Genomic DNA, 25,397 nt, shown 5'->3' on the forward strand with positions numbered 1-25,397 from the left:
TTTTGAAAATGGACGAATAAACGTTTTTATGTTTTTTTTTTTTTTTTTAATTATTATTAATGTTAGTAAATAGGCAAGGTGTCACTGTCCGCATGTGTGCAAGAGACTACAGTCTGTCATCACTTTAACAGTTGAGAAGTGTTCACACATTCAAGCCTCTCTTTTTTTTATTTGTTTGTCTGTGAGCATCTGTAAACAGTAATTAACCTTGATCTGTGTCTCAAACTATGCTGTTGGGTCCTTGGATTTGAGGGAATTGGGTCTGGAAAGTCCTTGAAAAGTTCTTAAATTAGATGTTTACAAATGTGTGGGGTTAGGGTTAGCCATAATATTCCACCCCTGAAATGTTTTTCTCAGTGGCTACTGTAAAACTGATATACACATATGAAACAAATCATAAAGGCCCCAAATTGCCTTTTCGCAACGAGGAATAACACTGTTATTCAGCGACTATTCAGTGAAGTTATTTACCATCATTTATTGAGAATCCCTGAATGAGAGTCATAAATAACCTGAAGACTATAATGGGGACTATATTGTTTTATGAAAATCAATTACAGTGTGTAAGCTGCTCCACAACTGATTATAAGAACAAACTTATGCTGCATCTTGTTTTGTTTTATTACGTTTCATATACTAATGCATGTATTTATATAAGTATGTAATCTTGCTTTTTTTTTAAATTTATATCATTTAATGAATTTCTTGTAGCTAGGTTTTTTCTATGGACGAGTAGCTGTTATGTATGGATCTATATAAATACGCTTTTATTTTGAAGGATCAAATTAACCAGAGTAGCATCTGCTTTTTGCAGAAACAACTTTTCCAGCTTGAATATCTGCTTTTAAATAAATACATACATTATTACTATGCTTTGTCATTTGTCCACAAGGAAATCTCCTATTATGGGCATAGGGATGTCCAAAATGCACACATATAACAATTGTACAACAATGTATGCACAGTTTACAAAACCTAGATGCATCACTGACTGAAAGATTTCTAAATTACCTAAAGAAACACAAATCACTAAAACCTGATTTGGAATGTTAAATAAATTTCAAGCAATTTGGCCCAACTGGAAAATGACTATATAGCTATTTACACAACAGTATCCTTGTGTATGATCATTGATATACATAGATACTACAACAAAACTGAGTTTGGCAGCTATCCACTCCTTATAGTGACATAAAAACGTCTACAGAGATGAATAAGAAAATAGATGTATAAAAAGGTCATTATAAATATTCATAGAATAAATATTCTTATAAAGTACTTAGGCTAAGTGTTATATCTTTAATGAGTGCCGTTTTATACTGTAACAGAATAAAGGTCCCCTTCAAGTTGTGGTTATAAATATCAGCATGAAACTGACCATGAATAAGAAAAGTCATGAATCATTATGAGTAAAAGGTTACTTTTTATTGTGAGATAATGAGAAAGTTACAAAACTGGAAGCACTAAATTGCAAGGAACCAATGGTTAATGAGTGATAATGAGCTAATGTATACAACCCAACCGTTCATCCCTCCCCGTACAATGTAGGCACACAGGGTATTATGGTGTCAAATACGTGTAAATATACCACCCTTATAGTTTACAAAGGAAGAAGGAAGCGCTGCATGGCTCCAGCTGATCCGACAGGTGCTCTTTAGTGAAGCAGGTTTTTTATACCGCCTTTATGTTACCAATACAAAGCTTAAAAAGAAATTACATTTTATGAAGATTCTAAAAAATATATTTGAAATATGTGTATGCAAAAGTTTGGCCATCATTTTTAAGCTCATTTTACGGTCACCAACAATTATATTAACATACGCTTAATTTTCAATCCAAATACCTTAAGATGGCATCCATTAATACTATAGTCAATTTTCACAAAACATGTCTTGGTAGTGTTCATTCTCATGATCAATTCAAGTAGTATTTTAAAAGCATAGCAACCCCAAAGCTAAAACCTAAAAGTCTGCAAAAGGTTTAGGAATTTAAAATGTTAAACCTTGAATTTTCTCCTCATACACAAAACACTTTTTTTCTTTAACACGGTTGAACATTGAATATGTTGAAATGTTCAAACAAAATCTGATTAATTTGCAAGAAAAGAGCATGCATGCACAGGACCTGATAAGTGCATAGCACAAGCTAGTATGAAGCTAGTTGAAGCTAGTATGACTGTAGCGAGTACTTAATATGCCAGGGGAGCCTAGGTCCACACTGCTTCTGCGGGAGCTTCGTCGTGAGCCACTCCTAGAGCCTGTGGTGGATCCTGGGGTAGAGGAGACATTGTATGGACTGCTAATCCCTCTGGAAGACATAGACGATGCCTGTAGCATCTTCACCCCGGTGCTTTCCTCCACCAGGCAGTTATCCAGAGCATGCTTGTAAGAGATCTTAAGCTTGCTCTTGGGGCAGGTCAGATTCTTTGTGTGGTGTTTTATGTCCTGGAGCTTCTGGGGTGATCTCCCATCCAACCAGCCCAGGTTCAAAGCATCTTCTATTGATCTTCTACAGCCCAATTCGGGGTCATGAAGCCCACCTGTTACATACTGGAACTCCATGAACCTCTGTCCTGCCTCATATGGCAGCCACATTTCCTTCATGGCCTCAGCAACAGACATCTTCTTCCTGGTTTTTACATCCTCAAAGCCAACATAGGCTTTCTGTGCAGGCTTCAACTTAGAGGCCATGTCATCATTTATTATGCCAAGGCGAGAGGCCTCTTGGATGCCAAGCCGACGGCCATTTGTGGGATTGACGATCCCTCCAGTGCAGGCTTGGGCCTCCAGAAGTCTCTGGGCAGTGATGGAATCCACCAGACCACGATTTAGAGCCTCTGTGATGGATATTTTCTCCAGAGTCTCTGTGTCAAAGATGGCACCCACCGGTTCCTGTTCAACCACTGTGTCAACAGGAGAGGCCATAGTGACGGACATGCTGGATAAGTGCTGATAAGAGTCAGGTGAGTCTTGAGAACCACTGCTGAATGTGCCTGCTTGCTTTGTGACAGTGGTGGTTCTTCTTGTTGTCATCTTGGCAAGAGTAGGTGATAAGGGTCTTGACATGACAGATGATGATGATGATGATGATGATGTTGTCATTAAAGATGTAGCTGAGGCTGCTGATGGCCTTGATGATGACGATGATGATGATGACGATGATGATGTTGTCATTAAAGATGTAGCTGAGGCTGCTGATGGCCTTGATGATGATGATGACGATGATGATGATACTGATAATGATCCATGATGTCTTGTCTTTTTAGTGATGATATCTGCAAATTCATTCAGGCTGATAGCTTGTGAGCGGTACCGATCTAGATCCGACTGATCAATTAATCGCTTTTCAAGAAGTTCAGTGATGTCATACTGTCTTCCAGTCATCTTGTCATTGATAAGAAACTGAGTGGAACCATCTGGAGCTGTGATGGTGATCTCTTCCCACTCACACTCCTGCTGGGACAGCTCCAGGTACGTTTCGTGGTCAATGTATCCTTTGTCGTATGCTTCACGCACCGTCATCTCTTTGTTAATTTCTGGGACAACAATTAGCACCCTCCTCTTTCTCAGAGTCGACTCTGACTTTGACTTGTCAATGATGGGCAAAAGGATTAGGCCAGTCTTCTTATCTGTCGTACAGCGTTTCTTGAGCTCCTGATATGTTAGGTTTTCCTCTGTGTTGGGGTCAAAGAAACCTTTCGTTTCAACACCCTGACTGGTCAGGATCCTGTTCATTTTTTCATCAAAGTAACCTCTCTTGTAGGCGACATTGATGTCAATACGATGGCTGTGTTCAGGATCAATGATGCCACCGCTGGCAATTTGGGCCTCTAGGAGACGGATGCCATGACCCCTCTCCACCAGACCTCTCTCTATGGCCTGAAAGAGGGAGATTGTCTTGTCTGTACCAGGCAGTGTGTAACCAGTCACAGCCCTCTCTGCTGCGAGCAGGTTGTCCTTTAACTCTGGCCCAAACAGTTTTCTATTATAGGCATCACTAACACTCAAATACACCTTGTTGACAGGATCCAATATAAAACCTGAAGCAGCCTGGGCCTCAAGCAGCTCCAGAGTGGTGTCTGGTTGCAACAGTCCCTCTTTCATGGCCTGATAGATGGTCATCACCTTCTCGTTGGCCTCATCATAAACTCCTGCAATACAGGTGGAACCTCTCAGGTAGGGGCGCAGTCGATCTTCTATGTCCTGTTTCGTCAGTCTACCATTGCTCAGCTGGTCCATATCATGCCGTTCCAGAAGGTTTGCATCCACCAGATCTATGACTGACACCTGGTCCCTGATCCCCTGGACAGTTAATGGCTTTTTAGGTTCAGGGAGAAGCAGAAGACCTGTGCTTGGATCATTTTTGCATTTTTTTTTCAGAGACACATAGGTAGTTGCTTGTTGGGTGTCTGGGTCCAGATAGCACTCAGGAGATTTATTCAGGGCCCGGCATAGTTCTTCATCGATGAGACCCCGATTCATAGCAATGTCTCTGGGTAGAAATACACTGAGGACAGGGTCCAAAATCCCCCCTACAGACTCTTGAGCCTGAAGTATACGTAAAGTTGTGTCCCTGTCAATCAATCCCCTCTTCATGGCCTGGCCTGCTGATAGAAGCTTGGCAGAACTTGGGTCTCTGTAACCTACAGCTGCGGCCTCAGCTGCAAACAGCTTTGATTCATCTTCTTTATCCACCACTCCTCTGGCACATGCTTCTTGTACTGTCAGTTTCTGATTAGTTCTGGGGTCAATGATGTGTCCTGTAGCTGCCTGAGCATCAAGCAGCATGTCAGCGCAGTTAGAAGGCATAATCTTCTGTTTCTTTGCCTCTGTGAAGGACATTTTCTTTGAAGGTCCAGCTGCAACACCAGCAATTGACCCGGTCCCCTTCAGAAAGACTTTCTTATCAACAGACACATCTGCGACAGTTTTCTCACCCTTCATTAGTTGCTTGAATGTTGCTTTGTCCAGGACCCCAACGTCAAGCAGCTGCTGTGCTGTGACAGGTTTCCGAACACCATCGAAGACAAGTTTGGAGGCGTCTGTCTTCTCAGAGACAGGAAGAAGCAGGAGGCCTGTGTGTAGCTCGACCTTACATCTCCTCTTCAATGACATATAAGTTGCACCCTCCTCACTTTCTGGGTCCATGTAGAGCTCAGGCTTCTTATTCAAAGCACGATATATATCATCATCAATTAGATCACGCTCAATGGCTGTGTCTTTGGGGAGGAACACACTGAGTGTGGGATCTAGAATTCCCCCCACAGACTCCTGTGCTTGTAGCAGACGCAGTGTTGTGTTCTTGTCAATCAGTCCTTTCTTCATGGCCTGAAATGCTGAAAGAGGTTTGTTTGTGCGAGGACTATTATATCCTACAGCTGCAGCTTCTGCTGCAAGCAACCTCTCTCTGTCCTGTGCATCAATTACGCCTTGTTGATATGCCTCATCAACTGTCAACTTCTGATTGGTTTTTGGGTCAATGATGTGGCCTGTGGCAGCCTGAGCGTCCAGCAGCAGGTCAATGCTATCTGTTGGCAGGAGATTCTCTTTTTTGGCTTCGGTGAAAGACTGTTTAAGCAGGAGTCCAGTCATGGACCCAGGACCTTTTGGACCTTCAATTACCACTCCAGCAATTGGGCCTGTCCCTTTTAGACTGACTTTTTTGTCGGCAGACACTTCAGGGACAGTTTTATGTCCCTTTGCAAGCTGGCTGAATGTTGGTTTATCCAATACACCACAATCAAGCAACTGGTCTGCTGTGACTGGTTTGCGGACTCCTTCAAAAATCACAGAGGAGGCATCCAAGGGTGGGGGCTCTCTAAGTTTCTTCAGCTCAGTCTCCATGGTTTGTCTGACACTGGTCATCTCTCGCAGTTCTTTCTGGATGGCCGACAGCCTACCTTTATACATCTCCTCAAGCTCCCTGAGTTCCCTCATCAGTCTATCTATCTCACTCTTCAAATTGTTCTTTTCCCTCTCCAGACTCTCCTTGTCTGTGTCATATTGCCTAATCAGGCTCTGCTGGCTCTCATGTTGGTCCTTCCAGTAACTCACATCCCTCTTCAACCTCTCAATTTCCTCCTGGAGACGTTGTTTGTTGCGAAGCTCAGAATCTAGGGACAGTTTAATGCGACTGAGTTCCTCCTCAACCGTTTGGAGGCGATTTTTGTCTTTTCCTGACAATTGCAATTTCAGCAACAGAGCATCTCTATCCTCTACAATCTCACTGTACTGGGACTGAGTGGATTTCATCGTGGCTGTTATCTGCAGGAAGACAAAGGGGAAAAAGCAGACAGAGAAAAGGTCAACTCAGAAACACATTGATAAATTTACATTGTACCAAAAACTGTTTTTGCATTTTACATAATCAATGACACTAGAGGTGGACAGCACACAGATTTTTTCTAACTGCATTTGCATTCATTTAAACTGTGAAACGATGACATGGTGTTAAATGTAAAACTACCAAATAACTCAAATTTAATGATGTTCAAAACATATAAATAGTCTGTGTGCACGGTGCCAAATTATCATTTGCGTTGTTAAGCTAGCACTGTATTATGAAAACTGACTGGGAAGTAATAGTATATAAGCAATGACATTACAGTCATCACTTTTTAAAGAAAATTAAAAATTATCCAAATTCTTTTTATTGTGAAATCAACCTTCTGCAATCCTGCAGAGAAACAAAATATATTGACTCGTTTAAAGCAACAAAATAAGCAGACCAACTACTTTAACTATGACTTTGTTCAGTCTACATTCTGCAAATCTGCAAACAGCACAAATAGATAGACGGGAGCCAGGATTGATTGACTGGTCTCAAACTGTAAGAGGATGTGCCTCAAATAGTTTTAGATATTCTGGATATTTTAGGTTTATATTAGTGCTATTTTTACAAATTTGCACAATGTGTCCATTAACACCATTAAGATGCAACAACAACATTGAAACTGTAGTAGACCAGAGGATCGGCGGTAGTGATGTCACTGACAATGTTGATCATTCTGGGAAAAAGAAGAAAAGGCAAAAAAGCATGCAGCCATTTTAGCTCAGCGTTGGTACGGAGGGACACAGAGGGTTGAGGGTTTGCATGCAAGTGATTCACATGCAAGTTTATTCAAACACATACAGCTGCATGTGTTCAAATCAGAGTTACCAAGGGAGAGACATCTACAGGGCATCTACAGGCGTTCTAGTATGCAAGCAAGAGTTTGGTTACAGAAAGTGAGAGCTACTGGATCATTCCAATTTGGAAAGCCGAGAACAGTCCAGGATTAAGTGCCAAACTGCCATGTACCTCGGTGACCTGCTTTTGTATTCTCTCAGTCTCCAGCTTGAGTTTCTCCCTCTCAGAGGAGAGCTCTGACACCAGGTTGCGGTACTCTACATTGCTGCGCTCAGTGGCCTGTAGCTGCAGCTGCAGGGCCGTTATCTGGGAGGAGAGCTCATCGTCGCTTCCCTGTTTGGATCTCAAGAGTTCCTCTTTATCGTGTCTTGCCGTCCTTAGCTCCTCTTCCAGCCTCAGCCTCTCTTTGGTCTGGGTTTCTATCATCTCCTTCAGCCTTTGAAGCTCAGTGGAGTTCTCATTCAGTGCTTTACTCTTCTCCTCGATAGTTATGTAAAGACTCTCATTCCTGAAGTTGGCCTCTTTGACCCGGGCCTGCTCCTGGAGTAGTTGTTTCTGCAAAGCCTTCAGCTCTGTGCTCAGCTGTGTCGTGTTTTCTGAAGAGGTCTTATTTTGTCTCAAGCTTCTCTCCAGCTCCTCCTGCAACCTTAGTCGCTCTTCTTCGCCTCTCTTTCCTGATGTGTTGGTTTGCTCTAGGCTCTGGCGAAGCGAAGCGATGGTGCTTGTGTACTCTGTCATGGTCTTGGTGGACTTTTCCAGCTCTGTTTCTAACTGCCGTCTTCTAGCCACTTCCTCTTGGCTAGCCTTCCTCAGATTCTCCACCTGGCTCTCCAGCCCGTCTCTCACGGTCTGGACGTCCTTGATGCGTACCTGTAACCTGCTCAAGTTTTGTTCTACCCTGCTTCGCTCCCTGCTCTCCCTCTCCAGCTCCACACGTATCTTCTGAAGCTCCTCCTCGCACTGTCTCAGCTGGGTCGCAGCCATTGATGAATTAGTTAGCTTCACCTGCAGCTGGGCCACAGTCTGTTCCAGCACACCCTGACCTTCCTCTGTGGTTTTTCTCCTGCGGGTTTCCTCCTCTAGACTATGTGTGACGTAGGCCAGCTGCTCACTCTTCTCCTGCAGCTCGTTCATGGCCTCAGCCAGCTCTTCTCTATACTTACTGCTCTCCTGGTCTCTCTGCCTCATCAGCACCTCCACCTGACTTTCCAGCTCTCTCCTCCTGCGCCCTTCCTCTGTGATGACAGCACGCTGACTGTGAGCCTCCTCCTCTGTCCTCTTTTTTTGTTCCTCAGTCTGGCTGATAGACACCCTGAGCCTTCTGAGCTCCTCCTCCAGATTCCTCCTCTCTGCCTCCATCCTGTCATACTGCAGCTGGAGCTCAGTTGTATCCTCCTCCCTCTGTGCCGCCAGCCTCTGGACGTCTGTGCGACTGATGTGGATCTGGGATTCGTAGCTCAGCTTTAAGTTACTGATCTCCTCACTGCATTGGCTCCTTACCTTTGATATCTCCTTCTGCAGCTCCTTCACCCTCGCTGTTGCATCATCCAGCTGCCGCCGCAGCAGTTCCAGCTCGTGATCCTTAGTGGCCACACTCTTCTCATACTCCACCTTGGACCAGCTGACTGTCTCCAGCTCCTTCTGCCTCTTCCTCAGCACAGACTCATACTCCTCCTGCTGCTGAGTGTAGCGCTCCTCTGCCAGCCTCTTCTTTCTCTTTTCCTCCTCAAGCAGGTAGGTGAGTCGTGTCACCTGATCGTTGAGGTCTGTCAGCTGGCTCTGAGTGGTGTCCAGGCTTTCCTTGGTGGCATTGCACTGCATCGCCGTGGTGCGCTCCACCTCTTCAATCGACAGCATCTTTTCCTGGCACGTGGTCACCTGCAGCTGGTAGCTGGCGAGTTCGTCTTCCAGGGATCTGTTCTTGGCGTCGCGATCTTGGATTTTCTCCCTCAGCTGGCGAAGTTCCTCTTCCAACACCTCGTTCCTGGTGTTACAAATCTGGAAGCAAGACAAAGCAAAGACGAATGCAGAGGTATTAATTATATTTTGATGTAGTTATGTAATGAAAACACAACACTTCACCGAATTGTATTTAAGTAATTGGTTGGAATGGATTTAACTTCGTCATGAAATCACCTATCATCCAAAGATTAGCCTATCCATGGTTTCTTTAAACCTGCATCATTGATTTTTTTGGCCACAACAGGCTGTAAACACAACAGTGACATATTACCACCTCAGCGACACCAAGTTGATATAGTGTTACCAAACATTTTCTGACTTACACACCAACCAACAATGTTCCAATCAGCTGGAGTTAAGTCCGGTTTTCACTTTCCTTTTAGCTCCGTTTTGGTCTCAATCGAATTATGAGGAAAAATATCTTTTGCTGCTTAATTTTCCAACATGTTTCATCATCTAGTCTCAAACTTTGATAGTCTGCCATTTAGTTTTGGAAACAAGAACTGGTAAAAATTTTTCATTACGAGCAATTAAAATATTTTTCCGTTGATAATATAACAACAGTCATTAGTGCAGCTTTCAAGTTTTTTGAAAGGTTGAATTTCCAACACTGACAGATGTGACGGTAACACAACACTTCACTTAAAGCAGGGGTGTCCAAACTTTTTTGAACAGGGGCCAGATTTGATCATGTGAAAATACCTGGGGGCCATGCTGTGTGAAAAGCCACTGCTGGGAGGCTAAGCTAGCTCTAAGATGTTTCACTTTTTTTTTTTTTTTTTTTTTTTTTACCAGCGACAGTCTCCTGGCAAATGAGAGAAACAGTGAAAAAGTATTCAACTTTCCACTGCTCCTGAAAGCAGCAGCCCTCACCGGTGAGCTTCTTTGCTGTGGCCAAGACTGCTACCTAGTAGCAAATGTTTGTTGCCTGTTTACGGTCTCTTTATTCCAACAGCATTGTAGACATGTCTACCAACTGTAGGATCGTGCTGCCATGGTGAGGTGAACGGGAAAAACGCAAAGTGAAAAAATGCTAAAATGTCAAAACCAAACATAGAAAGAAAAATTTTTTAAATATTCACTAAGGTACAGCACAACCACAAATGTTATTAAAGGAAGAAGAACAGTACCTTGAGCTCCTCCATTTTTATGAGCAACTCTCCCAGGAATTTGTAGTAGTCACCAGACAGGGTAAGCAACTCCATGTAACGGGTCTGTAGCTGTATAGCCTGGAACACAGACACTCAAGGATTAATTCATGTATCATCTCAGTGAATTTCACAGATACATACCTCCAGAAAACATTTTTTTTCTGTTACAGGTGGGTCACAACAAGCAGCTTGAGTGCAGCTACCTCCTGATGAAGATCCACTGATGGGGAGTTCAGCATTGTCCTCTTGACGGGGATGTTGAACAAAGTCTCTAACCCAGATGTGTATGAGGCGAGGTCTGTTTCATAGTCCTGTAAAGAAACAGTCATAAAAGTAGGAAAATACAATGAAATATATACACATATATATACAGTATATATATATACAGTATATATATATATATAGTTTATATAGGCTTCCTTACCTTGATGGAGTTCACACAGGCCACATTGTCCTTAAGCACACTCTCTACTGTCTCCCTCTTTGCTTTGATTTCTGCATTCAGTTCCTTGAAAAAACAACAATATAAAGCTGTCAGATGTCTGATGACATAACAGACATGGATACAGACAGTAAGCAAGTGAATGAAGCAGAAGACCTTCTGGGTGTTAATGTGGTCCCTTAGTGCCTGGACGCTCTCAATCTTGGTGGCCTGCAAGACGTCCTGTCTTTTCCGTGTTGCATCGATCCATTCAGAAAGGGAGGAGCTGGTTTGCTTGTAGTGTTGCAGCTGAGGCAGATACAGCTGCAGATCCTGGAGCCTGGACAGGAAATGAACAGGGGGAAATTCAAAAGAGAACAGCATAACATCAGCGTGTTTATCAAGAGACACTTTTACAACAGTTCCCATTTGGGAAATATACAGAGGAAGGCTGAGAGAGTGATTTCCCTTTTACACAAATCTCTGATCCGATGCAGGTTGAATCTATAAAATGTCTGTCTCAACATCCGAAGGCTCAAGTTGCCATTTAAAAATAATTTGTTTAGCTTTATCAACAGTTATTTATTTTTCAGATGATTGTCTTATCAATGAATTTACAATGTTTCAGCAATAGCTGTGTCCAGTTCATGTTGGTGTTACAGTCAGTTACCTGGACACATGCATAGTTCTTGGTATAAAATGGGTATGAGGGAGTGAGAGAGAGAGAGAGAGACATACCTGACATCAATCTGTCCCAGGATCCGTCTCCAGCGGTCTGACAGCAGCCCCACCTGCTCTGTGTGTTTTGACAGCATGATGGGACACCTGTGGAAGGCTCCGCCCACGTGGCTGCTGCAGTGGCTCACTTTGGCAAACTCTGCCTCCATGGAGGCCAGAGCATCCTTTTTCTGTTCCAGCTCTGCTTTAACACTCTACACATCAACAACACAGGAAACAACAGTCAGAAGTGACATAAAAGAATCATAGGATATACTAGACACAACAAGAGAAAGGAACTCCCCAGCCTCCTCACATTTTTTCTAAGTCAACCTGATGGGTGACCACTGAGCCATGCACTAATATGCACTGGTATTCTGTCTGAGCTGCAGCTTGCCAGCTACAAAGCTCAGTGGCAAAGCAGAAATGGCTAGAGGAGGGCAGTTTTCTTTGAACCAATTCTCTACAATAGATAATAACTCCAATATATTTGCTACAGATTGATGAAATTTGTGTATGAAAATGCAACATGTCTTATAAAATACCTCCAGGGTCAATATATAATCCTCCACTTCACTGGGTGACAGAGAAGTGGTCTCCTTCTCTGTCAGTCTCGCTTCATGAACTTTCACTATGTCCTCAGCTTGTGCCACACTCTCCAGCATGTCCCTTAGAGCCTGCAGCCTGAGAAAGATGAAGAGATGTTTGATAGGTGTAGAAAGTCATTACAGAAAGATTGAGGTAAATTTATCTTCTAGATGATGTGGGTGAGCTGTAAGTATGAGCATCTCCCTGGTAATTTGTGGGTGTAAATCAGGGGTACTTTACAAACAACAAAACTTGAATCATTAAAGTCTGCTGGAAAAGACAACTTTGATCTAAGGTGTTAAAACTGCAGTGCTCCTATAATTACAGCACGACCTTTATACATTTTGTAACTAATCTTCTGTTAGTTTATTTAAATTTTTTTTCATAAATAACGATCTGCCTGTATCTAAGCTTTACTGTCTGTTTAAACTCCTAAAATCACTGGTCAACTCACAACTATAGCCTCCCCTGGAGGGTAATAATGGTATTACCAAGCTTGATGAAAAGCAACACTGTGCTGCACTCTGTGAATCCGCCCCAGTCTTTAAATATTGTTGATTACACTTTGTTCGATGAACATCATTCCCTAGATTTGATTGATCTGTTGACAGCTGGTTTAACTTATATCTTTGTAGAGCTAAGTGTTTCTTCCATAGGTTTGCAGTCCAGCCCCTAAAACAGTGTTAAATGTGTCACACTGTGATCAATACTGGGTCCCTTGCTTTACTTTAGACACACAAAATAAATACAAAAAATATTTCCCAACACCTGCTCAGCACTGTTGTGTGTATCTTTATGCAGATGATATCATGTTGTACGTCTTCAGCTCTGCTGCAAACCAGGCCCTCTGCTGGTTACAGTGTGTCTCATTAGAAAGTTGTTCCTAACTGTTGCTCTCATACATTCCCAAAATGGTCATCTAATATACATCTTGCTCATAAACTTCTATTCTAATACAAGAGAAATTGATATTTGTGTGAACTTATTGTTTCAGTTGTTTTAAATTACTTGATCTCAAGATGTCTAAAACTTACTAAGCCTGAGTTTGTGTGCTGTACCTCTGTAAGGAAGATGAAGAGCTGCTATCCAGACTGCTCAGTCTTTGGTCGATGACTTCAATCTCATTGCGGAGGAAATTGGCTTTATCTGCATCATTCATGCCCTCCAGCTCCTTAAGGATACTCTCCTTCAGACTCAAGTAGTCCTTACGCATCAATTCAACGTCACGCTGCACCGTCTAAAAGAGAACATACACACAAATACAGTTACTGTAATGAATATGGTGAATAGGACGTGTTTTCAATGTTCCCTGCTTGTATTTCGAATTTGAGTTTGTATGTCTACCTGTAACTCTGTGATCCTGAGGCCACAGTTGTGCACCTCATCTTCTCCGAGGCAGATGAGGCAGACGTGCTGACTGAGCAAGCTCTCAGCGCTCTCCAGCCTCAGTCTGAGCGCGTACAGCTCCGATAGGCTGCGAGACGTCACTTTTTTCTTCCCCTGATCCGTCTTGGTCCCTTTCACTTCCTTCTTCTTCACCTCCGTTTTCCTCTCCGCCTGTTTTCTCAGCTCCGCTAGCCGTCGTTCTTCCTCGAGCCTCATGGCCTCTGCGTCGGCAACAGTTTGCTGTTCCTGCTGCTGTATTATAATAATCTGCTGTTGTTGCTGCTGTTCCATTTGCTTCAGATGTGCAACTGAGGGAAGACACAAGATACGTTTTTAGAACTGGTAAAGGAAAACACAGGTGGGGGCATGAAGAGACTTTGAACAGACTGTTGGTTTCAGATGCTACAAAAATTGTCAAAAAATGGGGCATTTTCTAACCAAATATTTCATCACTCTTCTGATGCTACTCCACATACAGTTTATTTATTACACAGTATTCTGTAATACTAACTGTAAGCAGGCAGCTGCACCACCAGCTGGTCATAGTGGGTCTGGGCCCCGTTGTATTGGTTCTCAATGCTTCTCTTGTCATCATCAGCAAACATCTGGGAGTTTTGGCAGACCAGCTTGAACTCCTCGTAGTGAGTCTCCAGGTTCTTGATAAGCTGGCGATACTCTTCAGGACGCATCTTGGACAGCTGAAAACACACACACAAACATTATGTTTGACTTAGGTCTAAAACAATATTAGAAATTAGATAATTCCTGAAGAATTTTTGAATGTGCCTGCTGCTTGGTGCGTACCCATCACTTAAAACTGAGATTTTGTGAAAACCGTAAAAGCTATCAAAATACTGATTTAAGCCATAAAAGTCTTGTGATCTGTTTAAAGTTTCAACCATGTTTCTACGTAGAAGTATGAAAAAGCAGTAGGGCTCCAAGAAAGGGTGGGTTTGGTCATTTTTATGACATCCCTCCATTCATTTTGAAAGGGACATTTTTCTTAGATTTTGGCCATTTACATTGCCATGGTTACTTCAACTGCTAAGAAAATTCATAGCATACCATTCCCGATTGAGCTGCACATTATGATATATAATTTGTCTGGGTTTTCTCAAAGCTGCAGGACAAGATACGTACCAAAATCTTTATGGAAGAGAAAGTATGATGGATTACAATATATGCCATCTGCACTTACAGTACAGCAGGCACATAACTACCTTGTTTCACCATAAGTAAAAGCACAACTATAATAATAATAATAATAATAATAATATGTATGTATCGCTTTGGAAAAGGTTCAGTTAATTTTTAATTTTGCATTTTAGGTGGTATAGTATATATTGGCTTGTAATTTGAGTGGTGCAATTATGCTGTAATACTGGTGTAATAGTTTAAGGCTGGACGTTCCCGGACATAGTCATAGTGTCTCTTGGAAGCCGTCTGTATTTGTCTTGAATGTTGCACTGTGGCTGTTTTGAGCAGCTTCAACTCTAAGGGTTTTGTTACCAGTTCAGCCGCTTTTGTTTATAATTATTAAGACTTGCTGAGGTAAGTGAGTGTGTTGCCCTGAAGGTGAGATGATGCTGAACTGTCCTGAGAAATAACAGTGTAGAGCTGGTTTAGACTGGATTGTGTTTATGTCCAGGGGGCATGATGACCTGAAACCTGAGTCCCTCACTGCTTTGTTTTATGTAGGTCTGATTTTCTTACCTCAGTGGATTCTCATATTGCGTGAATACTTTCATCTAAGATAACAGGGACTGAGAGTTTGTTCATGGCTCACCATGGAGATGGTGAGGGAGTTGATGTGGCTGATGTCCAGGAGACAGTACTGCCAGGCGATGAGACTCTTCACGTTGATGTAGAGCTGACTCCAGATGGACAGGATGGACTCATAGTACTGCTCGTTCCTTCAAATGAAATTAAAAACCTTTACTCACCGCAAAAAGATTTTCTTATCAGCCAAGGACTGAGTGCGCATGAGTTTCAAGAATGAACAACACTTACTTGTTTGCGAGGCTGACACTGAGCGGGTTGGGTGGCGGTATGATCAGACACACAGACGGCACCAACATATCGAGTCCTCCTGGGCCAGTGACCTCCCACTTACTGCGCTGACTGTTGTCCTTCAGGATGGCCTCATTGTCCTTGCAGATCACTTTCTGTAAAGTAGAAACATGCAGAGTTGCATCTGGCACTACACGACTGGTCTCAGATACTTTTGAGGAATTTAAAATATCTTGATCTGACAGGATTACGTTTCCCTGCAGACTTAACCCTCGTGGCTTCCAACATGGACATTATGAAACTCACCTGGTCTTGTTTGAAGTCACACAGAGCCTTGACGATGACAGGGCTGCTGCTCTTCTCCTCTGGGTTTCTGGGTTTCAGTCTCACGATGCTCTTTGACTTGCTGACCAGATGTTGAACCTGCCTCTTGTTTTCCATAATCTTCTCCTTCTCTCTCTGGAGACACATTTAAAAAAAACAGGTCAGTTTGATCAGTTAGTTTACAGATCAGTAATATTATCAAACTATAGCTGTAGTTCATTAAAACAGAAAAAAAGAAACAATACAAGGAATAATCCAATAAAAATAAAATATATAAAAATATGAATGAAGAAGTCTGAAACTGGACAAAACAGCTTCACAGTCCCCTTTATCTTCATATAGTTGTCCTAAAAATCCTCAAAATATTCTGAGTCAACTGTAATCATCTTTGAATAATCTATTAGATATGTATAACAAGTTTTCCAGTATTAGAGTCTCTTTGTAAATGAATGCAGTCATGCAGAATCAGCTCTTACAATTCCTGCTTGTTAGAGACCAAAGCTGTGTGTGACCTCTCTTCCAGCCATGACTAACGGCTCATTCTACACCAAACACAATAAAAAATAACCAATTATGTTTCTTTTTCTACGCTAAAGGTCTAAGGTCAGACAGGTGTGAAGGTCCCTGATTTCAATACTATGTCACTATGTCACAGTCTTTTCTAAAGCCCAGCTGATCTGTCCTCGTACCTCCAGACCCTTGAGGAGCTCCAGGAGGTTGTCCAGAGAAGTGTTCTTGTCACAGGTGAACTTCTTACGAACGCCCTCATGTTCCTTCTGCAGAGTGCTGAACGTTTCATTGGCCTCTTTGAAGAACTATTAAAAAAGACAACGCATAGAAAAATATATAGATTATTCAGTATTTACTACTGGGTTTTTCCCACAGTGTTTTATACCAGAGCCCTCCTCTCCTCCTCTGAAATTAAGATCGACTCTAACTTGACTAACTTTCATGAAATATAATAAGAACTTTGAGGGAAACAAGCAGGTGATATATCACACAAAACAAAAAAAAAACCCATATATTTAATGAGTGGGGCTACTGTTAGACAACCATATTGTAAATTAATTCATCACAAGGTGACAGTGACTGATTGATCACATCATGAGTTCCTTTTCCATCAATTAGCACCACAGTGTGTAGAATTCTAATGTGAAGGTTAGCAGCATCTAGTGCGTTCTGCTAAAGTGTCTGTTTGACACCAACACTACAGGGACACAAAAAACTGAAAAAATGAAATACAATTATACAAAAACAGAGAAGCTTTTCTTCCTTTATTTGATAGTTGTGGTTATGTGAGATAAGAACATTTATTTTTGATATAAAGCATCAATTTGATGTTAGTTTAAAGTTAGATATAGACCCACTGGACCCATTTAATGTCAGCATGTTGAAATGAAATGCAATGGAAGGTGCAATAACTCCTGTGGACTGTGCAATCTGAAGACTGGCTCTTTTTATTTATTGTTTTGTTTTCTTTATACTAGGTTGTTTTTTTGTACAGTGTAATATATCAAGTACAATGTGTCCTTTTTAATTTGCATGCATTCATCCGGAGTAGCACTCCTAATTTCGTTGCATTTTCATTGCAGTGACAATAAAGGCTTTCTGTTCTATTCTGTTCATTTGCATCGGTGATGGAGCCAAAGCTCTTCCTCTCTGTGTGGTTCTCCAAAAGAGAACTCACTACCTCCTGAGAAAATCCTGCAGCTGCGTCCAGCAGTGTTTACAAGTCTCAGTTTTAAGGACTAGAAACTAGCAAGGACTAGCAAAAGAGATGCATTTTAAAACTAAAGTGTAGTATTGTGGATGTCGCTTACGTTGTGAAGCCAAATACTGAGGGGTTTTACCATAATGCAGAAAACAATACTGTGGTAAATACTGATCCGTGAAAGTGAATCAACACAGAAAAGTTATGGGCCGTGAAACCAAAACAACGCTTCACGGAGCTGAGGTCCCTTGGTAATTATCTCTGATGTTTGTCACTACGATTAACACCCTTTACATTACACATATAACTATAATAACTATAACTAACTGCAATAACTAACTATAATAACTGCATCTGTTGTTAACCAAAAAATATCAACCAGAGCAGCTTTAAGTCGTGTGTTTTGTCATGTTACCTGGTTGTAAGCTGCGTTTTCCTTCAGATGAATATCGATGCATTTTGTAATCTGAAGGAGCCAACTCCACTGAGTCTGCAGGGTGTCTTGATAAGCCTGGAAAAAAGAAAACGGAAATTATATAAAAGAACATTGCTCCTACTTATATTATAAATGCATGTAATCACAGTGTATTGTTTTCTCCATTGATCAACATGAGCTCAGTCCATACCTCAATCTTGTCTGAGGCCGGGTGGTCGTTCTTCAGGAGTGTATCCACTTTGGCTTTCAGTTTGTTCAGGTCCTTCTCTTTGTCCTCCAGGGCACTCATCAGCTTCTGTTGTGTAAGAAGAGGTTTAGCAATCATGGGGATGCAGCTGGAGGAGCACTCTGCGGCTTCGCTCTGATTGGATGACTGACTGCAGCTGCCAAAATCTAATCTAGCACAAATGATTGCTCATTTATGAGATGCAGATTATCTTCATAAAAAGGCATTAGTGCCATTTAGGCTCAAAGGATTTTTCCAAGAATGTTAATTGACTTAAATAAAAAAAATTTAAATTAGAACATGGACCTAATTCCCAGTCATCTTGTGTTGTGTGTGTTTTACTAACCGAGTAGCTCTCCTGCTTCTTAGGGATGTACTGCTCAATGTTCTTGTCTCCCCAGTCGAACACCAGCTCCTCCTCCTCCCTGTCGTTCACCCACATGATCTCTTTAGATATTTCCTGAATGATCTCCTTGAGGTCATGCAGCTGCTGAGTCCGACCAAATGACATTTGCTGGAAAAGAAATCAAGTTTAAATACAATGCCGACAGTTTACCTGAAACTACAGAGCAGGTAGTGATGAGTGTTTATTTCCCTTCACCTGCAGACTGTCCCATTCCTGCTCCAGAGCGTGAAGGTTTCCTTTGTCTCCTTTCTTAATCTGTGGGAAGTGAATCGTACTGATCTTAACATGTTATCTTAAAAATACAGTGCCGCTATGAAACAAAAATTCCTTATTCCTTAATTTATCACCCTTAAAAATATAACAATCTAAGTCAAGGTGAATTTGTATGGCAGTCAGAGATCCTTAAGTTTTTTATAGATGCTTCTTAAAACACATCTTAATTTTTAAAAACAAAAAGTAGAATTTAAAGGCTGCATAACTTTCCCATTAATTTAAATATGTTAATATATGAATATAATTATCAATTTAAGGTTTTAATGTTAAGTGAGAAAACATGTCACAAACTAAACCCCTAATTTCAAAAGCCTGGTTTGTGGCTGCAGCCATTTTACACTAATGTTACTAATGTTTTCTTTACTTTAATATTTTAAATTAGTTAAAATATTAAACACAGGTTCCATTCTGTGGTCTAGCTTCGTTGTTTTTTATAATCAACATATTTTATGAAATCTTGCAGTAATTCCCTCATTCAAAGAGGTGAAGTTTTTGTTAATTTGTGACCAGATTTAAATGAAATTAAATCCAGAACCTTGAGCCTGGACTTTGGAGAGAGTTGTGTTAAAGTGAGATGATACAACAACTTATTACTGTCTCCAAGGTAATCATGTTTAATTTATGCTTAGTTTATTTTTATGTACATTATGTCCTGTTGACAGATTTCAGTGAAATTTGAAAGAACACTTGATTAGTTTTTGGTGCAGATCTGACATATTTTCATAGGATTGCTGACACATACGTCTCATGATTGTCTGTCTATGTGCATTTAGATGCAGAAGAAGATCCAGGTGCAGACCACTAACTATGTGATTAACACGTTCTAAAGCATCATTAACTTATTCAAAGGATTGCACAGCCTTACAGAAGTGCAGCATGTGTTGTCAACTAGTCATTTCTAGTTGTCTAATAGAAAAAATGTATTTGAATCAAATTATAACAAATGAGAGCATGGAAAGGATTAAAGGGATCTGCTTGTTACAGCAACAAAACCTTCATTTTTCCATCAAAGCAGTGATGATAATGTGAACACTGCTGTGGCCCATTGTGTCTGCTGTGAGCTGACTGAACCCACCAGGTCGTCCTTGGCTCGGTCCATCTCCAGGCTCCTCTGGATGGAGCTGTGAAACTTCTGGTGGCTGTGTAACTGCTGCTCAATGGCTGCAGGATCGTCCCCCCAGGAAGCAGTTTCAATCAGACGCTGAAACACACAAAAACAAATAACACAAAAATGTTTTACATCAGCACACAGGAAAGACACACTGAACAAATTGGTGCAGATAAAAATTGGCAGTTTTCTGCCTGATATGGACTAAAAACACCAGCAGGTGGAGGCAGAGAAACAGGAAGTCTTCTCTTTATGAATTACTTTAGGACAAACGTGAATCTACCAATTTGGTCAATTTGGGACAATTTGGTTTTAAGTATTACAAGAAATCAAAACCTTTTAAATTCAATTGCCCTGCAGTGCTGCCTAAGATATGTCTCCTTTTTTGGTCAGTTTTTTTTTATAAATGTATTATTGGTGTCTGTAACAACGCAGAGCAGAGGAATGCTTTCATGTCTACACAGTACTCTGATTTAATGAGATCTGTCAGTTCACTGACACACCACTGAAAATCCAGCTGTAGGGCATGAATGAACCCTCTCACACATCGAGCTACTTCACATCATCCTTTCTGTGACATCCACATTTTCACTTTTTGATGCCAACAGAAAAAGAGACTGATTTAATCTATTAAAAATATCGTAAAATGTAAAAAAGCACACACACACACACCGACAGATACTCTGGAGGCTAGTTTAATGTCTCACTAGGAAAAGAAGGTTGTCACGAGACCACAACATTGTTCAGATATTTGAGACTAAAATTAAGATACCAAACACTTTGTTTAAAGGAATGTCCAGTTGAAATGTTCAAGAAATGGTTGTTCCACCACCAAAGAATCAAAACCTAGAATTAACAATTGCCTTTTCAGATGTTTTAATGTGTTGTTTCATATATGTAGGGTCTTTAACCAAGTTCAAGATTTAAGGCCTTGAATTTAAAATGTATTTTATAAAACCACAGTGTGGAAATGTTGCAAGTTTGAGTCCTGAGTTCAGTTTTTTACTTAGTAAAAGTACAAAAGCATTAGCATCAAAATATACTTCAAGTACCAAAGTTAAAAGTACTTGTTAAGCAGAATGGTCCCTGTCAGAATAATGTATATCATATTATTGGATAAATAAAAATGCATTAACGTCTACATTATTTTACTTTGCATTACTTCTAATGTGTGTTTGTGCGTGCGTGCGTGCATGTGTGTGTGTTGTGTGTATATGTCTATGCATGCACCTTTTGCTGTGCAATCCAGGCGAGAGCATCTTGAAAGTTCCTTCCAGGCTCCTCCCAGCCTCCAGAGCTCCCTCTGGTACTCCTCCTCCTCTGCATGGTGCCTGAGATGGCCATGTGGACCCCCCTCAGCTGGTCTTTAAAAATCTCCACACTACATGTTGAGAAGAAAGACAGGACAATTGGCAATTTTCACTTGTACGTACTGTATATAATTTCAGTGACAGATAGAGAGGAGTGAGGGGAAGGTTTCCCTACTTCCTGACTACGCTGTCGTTCGGCTGTCCCACTTGTTTCAGGTCCATTGCGCAGATCTTCAGCTGCTCGATCGTCTCTTTGGCCATCATCATGTAGCGCTCTGCGTCGCCGGGAGCACCACCCTGCAAGACATAAACACGACATGTAAAGTGCTGCACAGGAAGATTGTTATAATGAAATGAACCAAAGTCCTTTAGTAACTTTAATAACTTGATTATGGTAAAGAAAAGTCAAACCTTGTTTCTTTTTCTCTTTCTTTGTTTGCTTTTATTCTTTTGGTTGAGACAGGTTGTGTGGTTTGTTAAGCTGATTAAGTATTTTTAACTAACACATGCGGATTTCTAATTCTCAGAGCCTCAATGAATAGATTGAAGATAAAGAGCTGCACATAAGGGAGAAAAGCAATGTAAGCATCTGGTTTTCTCAAGGAATATTTCTATGTTTAAATATGCAATATATATATATATATATATATATATATATATATGTTTTCGAGTTTCATAATTTGACAAAGAAACCAACTGTCCTGCACAATCGTGAGAAGGTAAGATACATATTGTGGCAGTATGCAGCATTTCTGGTTCCTAGTTTCTGTTTTATTATTCATTAAAATTTCATGGTGTGCAAAAACTTTGTTGACATTTTTTCCTGTTGAGTCCAGAGAGGAAGGTCAGTTATCTTTGCTTCCTTTAGCAAATGCAACATTTTTACTTTACACTGAATTAGTCGTAAAATTTTAAAGGTCACCGGAGAGAAACTGAATTGAATAGAGAGATAAAGAAAATGCTTTAACTATCAGCCTGGTTTCTGTTTGGTGTTAAATCCTCACTCATCCAGCAACTCAATTTACAACCAAGCAACATTTCTCTCATTCTTTCTGCATCTTTTTTGCCAACAGAGGAGAAGCTGCTGCAACACCATCCTTTTCCTTCTTCTTGTGGAATAAAAACCTCATTGATGAGCTGTGGCCCTGACAGGTTTTTACTTGCACCACAGAAGGAAAAGAGGCAATAAGTAACAGCACCAGAAAATAAATCATGACTCACAGTCTGTAGGGCGTATTCAGCTTTCTTCAGGTACTCCTGGCACTGGGCCTGCAGGGCCATGGCCCTCTGGTGGATGCCACTGAGACCGGAGCCACTGCAGGGGACAGCAGATTAAACTCATCACCCATGAGATCATCGCTATAAAAAATCTTCAGTTGATTTATTTGTATCAAAGACATCACCAATGTAATATCACAATTTGGACCAGTTGTTCTCAATGTTACCATCGGACGCTTAAAGTGGCTTCTTTTTTATCTGTGACCAGTTTCTCCACAGACTAATTAACTAACAACTGAGATCTGTTGGCTATGATGTAACTAGTAACATCACTAAAGGAGCATTTGGACATTTTTACTATTATGCTACTAAATAAATACTAAAACAGCTTACCAGTCATTAATATGGCACTGCATTCTGCAGCTGGTTTATGTTCATTTGTGGCATGGTGTACATGTGGGCCCATATACACTGGGAATAGTTAATGCATGACACAATAATATAAACTTCCTCATCAAATACAGTATAACCCGTACTGGTACTGGTCCAGACTTACTTCCTTTCCTTTGACCTTCCTCACAGTATGTGGATGACAACATACACTCATATCAGCTGATATATTGGCCCAGTCCATTAATCCAGCTCTAGTAGGTACTAGGTAACTGAAGGGATTTTTCTTTTAAAAACTCAGCAACAACAACTCCACTGCCTCTCTATTTTCTTTTTTCAAATTTAGTGAATAATTCTCACTTTTGGAGAGTGAGAATTATTTGGAAATGTGCAGCCATTTTGTAAAATTTGAGATACTCTGGGAAAATGAGGATATTTTTGGAACATAAGGTCATTTTAATAAGGTGGGAACATTTAGGAAATTTAGGGCATTCTGGAAAAGTTAGGACAAGTCTGGAAAGTGATAACATTTTTGAAAGGTGAAACATTTAGGAAGGATATTTTGGAAAGTAGGACATTGCAGAAAGGGGTATCATTTGTTTGTGAAGACCAATCCAAAGGCAATCTTGGAAAACGAGGACATATCTAAACAGTGAGAACATTTTGCAAATAAAGAACAAAAGTGAAGAATCGAAACGTATCTTTTACTCTTCCTCTGTATTTACTTTCTTTCCTGCATCAACATGATTCAACTTAAAGGAGAAATAAAAGTCTTCATGTCAAACAACCTGAGATCACATCTCTCTGCCCTTTCTGTAACTACCACAGTGACATATTTCATCTGTGTGGAAGGTCCCTTGCATTAAGAGTGAGTGTTAAGCTGTTGCAGCAGAGGGAACTTCACAGTTCACCGTGAGCTATAAATCAAAGTGAGTGTTTCTGTGCAGGGAGGGAAGCTGCTGTGCAGAGAAGACCCTGATTTATGATCTTTTTTAAATCTGCAAAGCACAGTATATATAACTCATGATTAAGACATTAATTACAGTGCAGCCTTGTTTCATTGTGACTTTGTATTATCACTCATGTAGTTTAAGGGTAAGGTAATGTGGTAACTCCTTACACAAACAAATTATGAGTGCACACTTGTCCAATCCTCTGTAAACTCAGTCAAACTGATGTAAATGTGCTGCTACTGCAGACATCAGTGCTGTGAAATTTGCAGAAGAAAAACATTTCCCTGTAATTATGTTGATCATGCACTTGTTTGGTATATCAAGCGTTAATGCTGCAAATGCAAGAGATTTTTTTTTTTTTTGGCTTAGGGGCATTTGTGTCTACCCGGGGTCTGCAGGGCCAAAATGAACACCAGGATCAAACTGGCTTCCCTCATAAATATTTTATACCAATCAGCTGTTTAGACTGACATGAATCCGCCCTGCAGTGAGAGCAACAAGAAAACACAGAGAGGGGCAACAGGTGGCAGCGAGGAACGCACAAACAAAACTAACCAAAAAATTCATTTATACCTGATTCCGCCTCCCATGCTGCCCGACATTCCGCCCGACATCCCGCCTGACATTCCGCCTGACATCCCGCCTGACATTCCGCCTTTTGAGGACTTTGTATAAGTGACGGTTTTGTATCCCTCCATGTACGGGTCGTATCCATTCCCACCTCCATGTACCACCTCGCTCCGTGCGTACTGGAAGCCCCCTCCGGCGGTCAAGTCGCTCTTGGACCCGACCCTGCGGCTCATGCTGAGGGCCTGCTGAGACCCGTAGTAACTCATGCTGAAGTCTAGCAAGCGGCAGCAGAAGCGACTGTGTGGAAACTACCGGGGGAAAGTCAGACGGCTCTCTCCACCTGTACGACCCGGTCCTTCGGGCCCTCCGGTGCAGACTGCAACGAACGACAAAGGGAGGATCGGTTTTGGAGGCTGGTGACCACACCTCTCTGTCTCTCCCAAACCTGCTGAGCCAAAAAACCACTCCCCACTCTCCCCTCCAAGCTCAGTTGCAGCCAAAGTGTGTGTAAAATATTGCATTTCTATCTTTGTGGGGACTATAATCATTTTCAGATCAGTGAGAACAGTTTTCAAAAGCGACAAATATTTGGTAAAGTCAGGACATTTTGGAAGTTTAGTCAAAATTTTTGATTGTGAGGGCTATTTAGAAAAAGGAGGAAACTTAGAATCCTAGAATTCTGACATTTTTAGAGAATTAGAATTATTTGGAAAAGTTAGGATATTTCTGGAGGTAAGATATTTTGTAAAAGTTAAGACAGTCTGGAAAGTGAGGACGTTTTTGAAAGGTGTAAAATATATGTATTGATGATTCAAAATATAAATGAATAAATAAAGACTATATGCAACATGTATACACCACAAAATGCACAAAGATAACTTAATGAAAATACATGTAATGTTTAGATTATAAAACATTTTTCCTTCAAACATCTTATAACTTGAAAACGTTTTAAAATAAAATGTGCATGCACAAACGTATTGCTGTTTCTTTTTAGATGTTTTGATGTCTTGTAACACAATTTAACATCTGCAATGTAAAGCAAGATTCTCATCTGACAGCCGATGACAGCTGTGAAGGAGCTTCAAGGCAAACAGCTAGAAGGGAAG

At 41.0% G+C, this 25,397-nt stretch overlaps 1 protein-coding gene across 2 annotated transcripts; it reads right to left on the minus strand.

Annotated features, from left to right (window-relative positions):
- Positions 1–1,403: 1,403 nt before the first annotated feature.
- Positions 1,404–25,094, minus strand: LOC130171019 (desmoplakin-A). Of its 2 annotated transcripts, none has more exons than XM_056378781.1 (24): positions 24,292–25,094; positions 22,379–22,472; positions 21,333–21,454; positions 21,078–21,228; positions 19,815–19,940; positions 18,662–18,721; positions 18,407–18,574; positions 18,025–18,129; positions 17,814–17,909; positions 16,377–16,502; positions 15,670–15,822; positions 15,364–15,518; positions 15,140–15,266; positions 13,865–14,051; positions 13,312–13,661; positions 13,026–13,204; positions 11,925–12,063; positions 11,401–11,594; positions 10,840–11,002; positions 10,666–10,749; positions 10,445–10,552; positions 10,221–10,319; positions 7,300–9,126; positions 1,404–6,263 (listed from the first exon to the last, which is right to left on the minus strand). In XM_056378781.1, the coding sequence occupies exons 1-24, from the start codon at positions 24,552–24,554 to the stop codon at positions 2,157–2,159; spliced, it is 9,183 nt and encodes a 3,060-aa protein (XP_056234756.1). In that variant the 5' UTR covers positions 24,555–25,094; the 3' UTR covers positions 1,404–2,156. The 2 variants fall into 2 exon arrangements, with proteins under 2 accessions (XP_056234756.1, XP_056234757.1); XM_056378782.1 differs by having other exon boundaries at positions 8,629–9,126; positions 24,292–25,092.
- Positions 25,095–25,397: the final 303 nt, after the last annotated feature.

This window comes from Seriola aureovittata, chromosome 6 (genome assembly GCF_021018895.1).
Source record: "Seriola aureovittata isolate HTS-2021-v1 ecotype China chromosome 6, ASM2101889v1, whole genome shotgun sequence".
Taxonomy (NCBI): domain Eukaryota; kingdom Metazoa; phylum Chordata; class Actinopteri; order Carangiformes; family Carangidae; genus Seriola; species Seriola aureovittata.